This window comes from Brachyhypopomus gauderio, chromosome 1, assembly GCF_052324685.1.
Source record: "Brachyhypopomus gauderio isolate BG-103 chromosome 1, BGAUD_0.2, whole genome shotgun sequence".
In the NCBI taxonomy this organism is placed as follows: Eukaryota; Metazoa; Chordata; class Actinopteri; order Gymnotiformes; family Hypopomidae; genus Brachyhypopomus; species Brachyhypopomus gauderio.
Window position 1 is genome coordinate 35,265,118 of NC_135211.1, and position 10,809 is coordinate 35,275,926.

At 40.5% G+C, this 10,809-nt stretch overlaps 1 protein-coding gene across 3 annotated transcripts; it reads left to right on the forward strand.

Moving 5' to 3' along the window:
* On the forward strand, positions 1-9,543 carry LOC143519032 (heterogeneous nuclear ribonucleoprotein C). Of its 3 annotated transcripts, none has more exons than XM_077012055.1 (9): positions 1-148; positions 3,494-3,538; positions 6,326-6,591; positions 7,042-7,114; positions 7,203-7,250; positions 7,574-7,731; positions 7,892-7,993; positions 8,405-8,523; positions 8,732-9,543. In XM_077012055.1, the coding sequence occupies exons 2-9, from the start codon at positions 3,534-3,536 to the stop codon at positions 8,828-8,830; spliced, it is 870 nt and encodes a 289-aa protein (XP_076868170.1). In that variant the 5' UTR covers positions 1-148; positions 3,494-3,533; the 3' UTR covers positions 8,831-9,543. The 3 variants fall into 3 exon arrangements, with proteins under 3 accessions (XP_076868170.1, XP_076868160.1, XP_076868177.1); XM_077012045.1 differs by having other exon boundaries at positions 2-148; positions 7,892-8,005; XM_077012062.1 differs by lacking the exon at positions 3,494-3,538 and having other exon boundaries at positions 30-148; positions 7,892-8,005.
* Positions 9,544-10,809: the final 1,266 nt, after the last annotated feature.

Below are 10,809 nucleotides of genomic sequence, written 5' to 3' on the forward strand. Positions count from 1 at the left end.
GCAGCTCGGCGCGTTGTAAGTGCCCAACCTCTGCGCATGCGCACGACGCCATTTCGTGCACTTAACGATATCCCCTGAACGAGCAGACGGACATTGGCATCAAACTGTACTGCGTCGAATTTTAATCATTTTTAGTCTTAAGCTCCTGGTGAGTATTTTGGTTCGAGAGATTTTTTGTGATTTTTATTTTTTTCTGACTTTGAACTATCTTTGGAGCATTTTTTGTTTTTATTTTTAATGCATTTTTCTGGCGAGTGTGACTCGGTCTGTGGTGGGTTGGTGGCGTACATTTTGTGATGCCGAGGTAGAGCAGCCTGCGAGTGAAAAGAATTGCTTTGAGATGGCGACAACATTTTTGTTTTGTTTTGTTTTTTAATGTCAGAGTAATTTTTAACTTTTTGCAGGACTACTTCCGGTAGAGCAGTTTGTTCGTTGCGGAGCGTATTTTTGAAGTTGATGTGGAGGATATATAGCCTATGAATGGAAGAGCTTGGTTGTGTTTCCAAGATGGTCGTTTTTTCCCCATCGTGTCTGGAATTAGGAGTCATAAAGCCTTTTAAATTGATTTTTAACTTTATGACTATTTTTCCAACATAGACTACATAGTCTGCTTTTGTTATCAGAGTAGGCGTTTGGACCAAGCCTGTCCGATGTATTGCGATTGTTTTCGATGCATTGTTTATTTTTGGAGAGTGTCATTAGTACACTTTGAACACTGGCTTTCCTTTTGGATTCTATGCAATTAAGTCATTTTTTCAGGCAATGTTTTAAAGTGATGAATGTCGGCGTTTTTATGGACTGCAGAGTCACCTGTCATATCAGGAGAAATACGTTGTATTTGTATGGACCAGCTAAAAGCGGTTGTGTAACCTTGTTAATGTTGTGCGGACTTGGGTCATTGCTGCGGAACAATTGTACTGCAGATTATTGTCATTAAAATTAAAGCACGTTAAGGTCAAATGGTTGCGTTGATAAACACAATAAATGACGACTGCTTGATCCAGGACAATTTCTCATTTCTCATGAACTATAACACTGTCATGGATAGAACAGAGGCTCGTTTGTTATTAGCCATGTCTTTTCTTTTTTTTTCCTTTATTGGCCATGTGTAACTCCATAGACTGCACTGATGGGTTATATTCTGACCCTGCATATTCAGAATACAGTGAATAAATACAATTTTAGGTATGTAACCAATTGGTCTGTAAATCCAGAAAATACTGAGACAAGATTTCTATAATCTCAGCATGAGAGGAGGAAATAACAGATGATGTAATGCCATGAAGTACATCATAGCCAGAGGCATTAGTCAGTTTGCAAGTGCTGGGGCCCACCAAGTGCAGAACTGAGTTTAAAATATCCATCCTGTCAGCAAGTCATAGTATTTCTCACATCACCAGTTATGAAACTGTATTTTTGACTTGGTGTGTGCAGCAGGTTACCGATTGTGAAATAAACCCATTCTGGGGTATAGTGTTGAAGGACAAACCGGTGTACCATACTGATCTGTCATTTTGAGTCCTTCACCAACGAGCGTGGCTTGCCATGTTTTGACTTGATTAATTGTAACTATTAGGCATTCATTGTTGCTGGTACCATAGACTGGGACAAAGTGTTAAGGCATACAGCACCACACCCTCATCACCAATGCCCACTCACACATAAGCGATGACCGGGGCAGCTGTACATTTTCTCTTGAAATAATGTGTAATGTAATTGTCACCGTCCGTATGTTCAGACACCCAGTACCCAGCGTCTCGTTTTTGTTCTATCCGTTGCAGTTCTGAAGGTGGCTGGTTGGAGCAACCGCAGGCTGAAACTTTGGTTGTAAGCTGTAGTAGTAATAGGCTAGTTCAACTTCAGGAAATGAGCTAGTTGAATGGAGGTGTGGTGATACACTGTCCCCTGGCTTTAGAGCTGAAGGTTTTGGAAGGTTTTTATTTTTATTTTACCCTTTTCTGTTTAAACATGTATGATCTTCCTAAAATTGCTTATGTGCTGTTGTCATGTTCTTGCCTTTGCATGATGAAAATGAAATGTGCTATATTTGTCAATTGTGAATTTACACCCCAATCGAAATTTGTCCTCCGCCTTTACCCATCTGTGCAATTAGAACACACACAAACACACACTAGTGATTACTAGGGGGTTGTGGTGCACACGTGCCCAGAGCGGTGGGCAGCCCTAGCCCGGCGCCCGGGGAGCAGTTGGGGTTAGGTGCCTTGCTCAAGGGCACCTCAGTCATGGCCTCAGGTCTGGGAATTGAACCTACGACCCTCCGGTCACAAGACCAGTTCCCTAACCACCAGGCCATGACTGCCCTGTGATGTTTTTCTGATTTCAAGAAGTTAAAAAAAAAATCACAAAACTGATTATATTGTTTTGCTTCCACATCACTGAATCTGATCCTGAAAGTGAACAGTTGAATTCTTATTTCTAGTTTCCTTCTACATTTCAGTTCCACAAAAAAATGAAAATGCACAGCTCAGCGCAGTTTTTAAAGCACTGTTAAAAAATAGATGAAGTGCTTGTTCCAATTAATTTTGTTACTGTCTAATTATGAGGCTTATAGATTTAGTTCACACCATAGTGTGAGTTCTCACTTACTCCGTAAGATCTGTATTTTCGCTTTATGTTTTAATAATACCTGCTATTTTTTAATTGGTTTGTCTAGTGATTTATGCATAACACACACAAAATGCTGTTTATTGTGGACTGTCCCTGAACGGCCTAAAGCAGCAATGTTCCTCAACAGGCAGTTTCAACCCCATATTTACCTATAAGCAGGTGTGACCAGACAGTGGTATCTTGAGCCAGCACTGGCTATCAGAGGAATAAATGCAACAGATTTCACCAGCCTAGAAGCAGTGACGACGAACAGCCTGCTGTTCTGACAATGACGTTAACTGTTTGAAGCTTTTGCACCAGTAGGTCTCACTCTGAGTGAATAAAGGGCTTATTGTTTTGATCTGGGGGGGCTGTAGTGTAGTGAAGGGGAGAATGTTGACTTGTAGATGCTCCAACTCTACCAGCAGCTCTTTCAGAGTGATGATTCTCTCTAATCCAGATACCATTTAGAATGAACCCCAGTTCCCTTAACAAGGGTGAAGGGAAGGTTCTCGGTATTGGGTGGTTTTAAAGAAAAAAATTGTTTCTCTCAAAATGATTAGGATGCAGTGATGATATTCAGGGTCTTTCAATAGACTGCAGACCCTTTTTCATTAAATCACTTTTGGGTCTATGTGTTTTGATGCATGCATCATAACATGTTGGTCATTACTTTGTTTTACCACTGGGTGGAACCAGTTCTTCCTTTGTCCTTTGGCCCTTGTCTTTGACCTTGGTGGGGGAGGGGGGTTGCTGTTAATGTCTCACTGCCTCTCAAGACCCAAGGTTACATCACCAACATACCCCTCAGTCTTAATATTACCCAAAATGCACTGTGGTGCAGCCGCTCAACAGTGACCAATAATGACCCTCTTTTCTCCAACAGAATCAGGCAGACAGACGACTCGACCTGAATAACACACAGAATGGAGTGAGTTCTGACTATTCAAATCCCCCCAGACATGTACTAATCTGCAATTTGCAAATACCTCAACACACTCTGTATAACTGAGCTAACTGGACCATCCCACATGGTCCATCTAGAACAGCCATTTACAATACCCAATTGACACTGTTCAAAATGAATAAATTAGTTTTAATATGAATTATCATATGAAACATGCCATAATAAGGTTTATTGTATTCAGCTTCCCAAACCATCCTGTGTGTCCAGTTATCGTGTGAAGCTGTACATGGTGTGTTCTAGTGGTGCACAGTAATATAGAAACCAGGTTTGCACTGCAGCTGATCTGTAGGTGTACCAGCAATTTATGTACATTAATATTGACATTAAGCAATAATAATGCCTGTGTTTAAATTTCAAAAAGTCACTGATGAAATAAATAATAAAAAAAGACATCAAACGTAAATTAATGTAAAGAAGTTCGATTTTAAACTTGACTAGCGTACCAAATAATTCTAAATTGGAACACCGCTGCATTAAATATTCATGCATTCTTTAATATTTAGTGACATACAAAAGATATCACACAACTAATGAAGCTAAAACTCACATACCAAAAGACAAAGAAAGAAAAACTCACAAAGTGCTGTTAGCATCCTCAAAGCAAGATCCATAAAATCACAAACGAACGAGAGTAACCCTTGGGGCAGATTACTCCAAAGGCTGTCAAATGTCTCACAGTAGCAGAACTGCCCCATGACCTCAGGATGATGGCCTTGTTGCCTCATCCATTGATATTGTTTACTTCAGAGGAACCATCTTTATGTCTGTGCTGGCTGCCATTAAAAAAATCTATAAAATCTATGTGATCTATATAGGTGCACTTTTAAATAATTGACTGATTGACTAGACTTTTGAATTTAAAAAGTGTTAGAATAAGGTATGGAAGGGTAATTTAACTTCAGATTTCAATGTCAAAATATGTGTTGCATTATCAGCTTTGGGCTAAAATTAATTTCCCTTTGATCTTCGATTCAGTACACAATGACTCAACAGAAAAAATACCGTCTGCTACGTAGACTGTTCAGATCCTCCTGCTGGATGCCCACAGTCCTGCAGGAATTTTGTAGCCCTTGCTCAAAAATTCCTGATTCAATTCCTAAATGGTTAGGAAAAACGTGTCCCTTCAGGGTGTACAGGTTTGGGCCTCATATAGTGTTCTGTTTCTCATTTCATTCGTGTGCTAGTTTATAATCCCTCCACAATCCATTGAATCCAGAACTGTTCTGCACACCCTGTTCTGTCCCTAGAAGCCAAATGGCAGGAGAAGGTTGTGAGTACATGTACTTGTACGCTGTTTATGTTCTGGGGAAATTACACGTACACATTGTTTTGGAGAGGTAACTTTGATATTGTTATTTACATATGTAATACATTTAAGAATGATCTAAATGTACATGTACATCACCTGAACTCAAAATAAGACCTTGATTTTAACAATTCATACATGGTTCACTAAATACAAGACAAAAATTTAATATGACTTTTTATGCAATTTTCGATGTACTTAGCTGACACGTCGTTGAGATATAATGGACGTCCATTCCTGCCACCTAAAATAAATAAATAAAAAACTAATCCAGAACATATTTTTTCTCGTCAATACTTAAATTGCTTTATCAATATTTTGAGATACTGAGTCAGTATTTTGAGGGACCAACGAGTCACATCTGAATCTGAAAAATTAGAGTACTCAGTGAACTAAGTTATAATCACTGTACCGAAATTATACTCCCAATAATGATCTCAGAATTGCAATGTCTGGGTAACATCTCATTTTATTTTGGTGACTGATGTGTAGGTTATACCATATAAAGCATATGTCTTTTAAGTTACATGAGCTGTTCCTTTAGACACAAGTGTAATGAGCTTCACGTACAAGGTGATGTAGCTCCTCCAGTTTACAAAATGACACAATGTTGAGCTAAAATAAGTCTGAACTGTAAGACAGTAATGCGAACACATTATACTCATGTTTATCGTTCTCCTCTGCCCTACCCATCACAAATACCGTGCTAAAAGTGCCACATACCTCACTGAACTCATAAACCTGTATATGCAGATACTGAACCGATTCAGATGTGACTCGTTAGTATCTTGAAATATTGACTTGGAATCTCGAAATAATGAGATAGCAATTTACGTAATGATGAAAAAATATCTGCTGGATTTTTTAAAATGTTATGTGGCAGGAGTGGGCTTCCATAAGATAAAGCTTCAGTTGTCAAAAATGAAACATTGTAGAACAGCTACTGTTCCCCTTGAAAAGAAAAACAAATGAACTACAATGAGTTGCAAGTTCACAAGCTGAGAAAGTGAATGTGAGATTTTTTCCCTATGAAAATAAAAAAAAAACCTATTAAATTCAAATGTCCTCTATTCTATCAAACATGGGGGAATATCTACCATTTGTACAACCATCATCCAAGTAGAATTAGTATATGAAATATATGAAAACGATATGAAAGCAAGTGATTGCCTTAGAAGATCATTTGCTCAAGGCCATCGATTATTAGGTTTCATTAATCTGAACCTTCATTTGATGTAGTCCTCATATGAGGTAGGTTATTGTTCATTGCTTGCCATTTACCCATTTTATTATTATTACTCTAGCTCATTCAACCAGTATGGACCTTCTGGGGTTAGCATGTCTGCTAGCATAGCGCATTCACCTCAACGTTCATTCAAGCATTCATCCTCTTTTCTATCTTTCCTTTCTTTTCATCCCCCCCTTGTCTCTCCACCACCGCCCAGCCGCTCGCCGACTGCCTGCAGCCTGATGGCGAGTAACGTGACCAACAAGACGGACCCGCGCTCGCTCAACTCGCGCGTGTTCATCGGGAACCTCAACACCATGCTGGTGACCAAGGCCGACGTGGAGGCCATCTTCAGCAAGTACGGCAAGATCGTGGGCTGCTCCGTGCACAAGGGCTATGCTTTTGTGCAGTACGCCAATGAGCGCAACGCCCGCACAGCAGTGGCGGGGGAGGACGGGCGCATGATCGTCGGCCAGGTTCTGGGTAAGGATGGGGCCCTGGGTTGTTTAGATGTAAAAGTAAATCCCTGCACACCATAATATATGCCTGTCCCTGATGTTTTGCTCATCTAACTGCGATGGCAATTGAAGGTCTTGCATTGCAGCTGAATATGTGTAAGTAAACAGATCTCCAGGGCTGGGCATGAAGTAAGGTTTTTGCATTTGCTTTTATGCCACATATCATTGGCTCACTGCTGATCACATGGCTGATCATGTGGTAATGAGTGAGGTAGAATACAGAGTCAACTTTACTTTCATTCTAAAATTTCTTTTGCCAGCTATGGTTACTAATGGTGGGTTATGGGGGATGCCCTGATTAGGAAATTCTACTTGGTGTCCTTTTAAATATTGGCAGCATCGTTGAAATTGTTTCCATTTGAAGTGAATGCAGTTGAGAAGATAATCGTCTCTCATTATTCTCTGTGTCTGTCAGATATTAATCTGGCAGGGGAACCAAAACCTCACAGATCGAAGACCGTCAAGCGCTCAGCTGGAGATATGTACAGGTTTGTATCCTTCTGCCTCTCATTACTCATTACTTAATTAAGAGTTAAGTAGAGTTAATTAAGTTCATTGCTGCTTCTTTATCTGTAGTTCTTCGTTTGATCTGGACTATGACTTTCAGAGAGATTATTATGACCGGTGAGTACATTTTCATTCACTGTTTCTCAAATTCTCACTGGTAACTACCGTTCAGAGACACGCCTCCTCTCCAAAGCTTAAACACTTTAGATAAATGTCCATCCACCGTCAAATGTGACTGTTAACATGCCTGTTGAGTTAATGGATCATTTATTGTGTGTTGCATAATTAATTAATAATCAGTGTCTCTCAAATTTTGATCTGTTATTAGCCTTGCGTTAGATAATTCGCCTTTTACGTTGCGAGATATCAGTGCTGGTATGGGCATGCTATGTATCTCTGGCACAAGTCTTAAGAACGTGTGTGTGTGTGTGTTTCCACAGGGTGTACTCGTACCCATCACGGGTTCCTCCTCCACCTCCTCCACTCTCCCGGGCGGTGATCCCCTCGAAGAGGCCGCGGGTCAGCGTGAGTGGAGGCAGCCGACGTACCAAGAGCGGCTTCTCCACCAAGAGCAGCAGTCAGCGCACCTCCCGCACAAGTCAGTGTACACACACACACACACACACACACACGCACGTATATCAAGTGTGGGAATATAAGAACAGTGAGGCTGTGGAAAAGCAAACAGATAAGTGTGTGTGTGTGTGTGTGTGTGTGTGTGTGTGTGTGTGTGTGTGTGTGTGTGTGTGTGTGTGTAGTGAGGGCTGATGATCTGCAGACTATTAAGAAAGAGCTGACTCAAATCAAACACAAAGTGGACTACCTGCTGGACAGCCTGGATCGAATGGAAAGAGAACACAGTAAGAAATCAGGTACACACACCTACATTTACATACATACAGAAATCAGGCACACACAACTACATTTATATACAGAAATCAGGCACACACAACTACATTTATATACAGAAATCAGGTACACACACCTACATTTACATACATACAGAAATCAGGCACACACAACTACATTTACATACAGATATCAGGTACACACAACTACATTTACATACAGATATCAGGTACACACCTACATTTTCATATATCACACCACGTTTTCATATATCACACCACAAAATATCTATCTCAAACACTCTGGTGTTCTCTGGTGACCCCTTCTCTGGTGTATTCTGTTCTCCACTGGTGTTCTCTGTTCTCTGGTGTTCTCTGGTGACCTGGGCGTTCTCTCATCTTTACTCCACATGTTTTATTCAGAGATAAAGAGCGCTAAAGTGGATGAGACATCCCCGCAGCACCCCAGCGGGAAGAAGGAGCGAGAGAGCATGGAAATGAATGATTACGAGGAGGAGGGGGATCTTCTGGAAGAAGAGGAGGTGAGTGGAGGATCCAGGCAGGGAGATGCTGAACAGAGAAAGGGTCGAGGGAAATACATTTGAAAAAACAATTGGACGTTTCCTCATTTCTTAAAGTTGTGTGTGTGTGTGTGTGTGTGTGTGTGTGTGTGTGTGTGTGTGTGTGTGTGTGTGTGTGTGTGTGTGTGTGTGTGTGTGTGTGTGTGTGCGCGCGTGCATGTCCTCAAAGATCAAGAGTCGTGGAAGGGATGATGATGAAGAGGAAGATGAAGTGGAGCAAGAGGAAGGGGAAGACGATGGAGACAGTACTAATGGAGACCATTCTTAAACAAGCTTTCCCTGCCACACACACACACAGACTTTATGTGGAAAGACGTGTTTTTGCCGCACATGGGAATGCATGCATACAGTTAAATCCATGCTTCTCATTTGAGTTACACAAGCTGGTACAAAAATGATTAAGACACGAGAAAGAGAGAAATCCTGGTGACAATTCACATCTCCTTATCTGTTGCACTTCCACACAAACACACACACGCAAACATTACACGACCTTCCTCAGTAGGGGATTCATACGCAATTCTCTCCCACTCCCCAAACTCCTTCTTTTACCAGTGTGAGTGTTTGTGATGATTCTTGTTTCTACAGTCCTGTTTACTTTCCCTTCTTTCTTCTATTTTCTACTTTCTTCAACAGTCATTAAAGGCTGAATAAATCGAATAATTTATTGTTGCAATATCCACCCTCACCAGCTAGTGGCAATATCACTCACTTTTTCAGTTGTAAGGATCAACTGGATTTGATTTGAAAGATTTTATATGTTGAGGGAGTTGCAGATCGGTAAACATATGAAATTGCATAAAGGAATTTAGCTTGTACAGTATAGTTTTAATTTTTTTGTTTTTGTAGTTGTGAAAGTGCAGTGCAGTAATAGGAGCACTTTGCTTCAGAGAAATATAATTCATGTTTGTTGCTCTTTCTAATTTGTTTAAATTTTCTTTTTTGGTCTGTGTAATAAATTTCAATAAAATTCTAGATGTTTTTGTGCAGTGTTTCTTGACTTTTTAAGAACCTCTCGTATTCAGTTCTTAAAATGATCCAACAATTATTTTGAGATTCCACAGCCTTTCTGACTATTTGTAATAGGAGACTGCAATCCTCCACTGTAAGATTCAGAAGAAACCTTTATATATGCTGCTTGACTTGTATACTCAAAAACCACAGAGGCTGTGGTAAGATTCTATTTTTGTGTCATATTAAATATTTAAGCACACACTTAGTGCTATTTATCTCGTGGAGGAAAGATGAGGGAAAGCCCAGGTCACCAGAGAAGGTCTCACCAGAGTGTTTGTGTTGTGATCTATGTAAATGTTGGTGTGTGTACCTGATTTCTGTAAGTATGTAAATGTAGGTGTTTGTGTGCCTGATTTCTGTATGTAAGAACAAGAAATGCGTCTACACCCAGTTTGAACTCAAACCAAGAACCTCATATTTGATTTTTTTTTACCCTTTCTGTTTAGCTTTGATGAGTTATTTTTCCAAACACCAGCTGGTGAAGGTTCAGAAAACACGGGTGCACTGTGATGAAGAATCATGAGCCAACTACACATTTGTCTTGATCTCCCTGCTGTTTTGTTACCTGAGGCCCACAGGACACGCATGACCATTTCAACATATGGCATTGCAACTTTGTTCAAACAAATCACATAAGTAATGTATGAGGACCAGACTTCCAAACGTGCCACAGAGCAGCCACCCAAATGCTTCGACAACTGGTACATGGTTAATATGGAAGGCGGGTGTCAATGAGTGCTACAGATTCCATCTGCTCGGTGGCAGTGCCAATGAATAGCCTACTGTTCTGACAGTGATAGAAACTACTTGAAACTTGCTCCAATCTCTCTCTCTCTCTCTCTCTCTCTCTCTCTCTCTCTCTCTCTCTCTCTCTCTCTCTCTCTCTCTTTGAGAGGGCTTAATGGTTATAAAGGGCTTAATGGTTTGAATCTGGGGTGGTGTGAAGGAAATGTTGGTTACTTGTAGATGCTCCAACTACCAGCAAAAGTGATAAGGCCCGCCCATCCCCTACCATTTATACAATGAACCCTGTTGTCTTGTGACTTGGGGGGGGGGGGGGGGGGGGGGGGTGTCCAATGACCTTTTTCATTCTCTCCTTCAAAATTATTAGGAAGAAGTAATGATATTCAGCATCTCTCAATAGACTGCAGACCCTTTATGTGAATCAATTTTGGGATGATTCATGCATGTGTGTTAATGCATGCATCATAACATAATTTTGTTTCAGTGCTG

Bases quoted from the DNA above. Each gene is read 5' to 3' on its own strand.
- LOC143519032 (XM_077012045.1), top strand. The intron at 7,115-7,202 runs GTTTGTATCCTT...CTTTATCTGTAG, and splicing joins TCAGCTGGAGATATGTACAG to TTCTTCGTTTGATCTGGACT. The intron at 8,006-8,404 runs GTACACACACCT...TGTTTTATTCAG, and splicing joins AGAACACAGTAAGAAATCAG to AGATAAAGAGCGCTAAAGTG.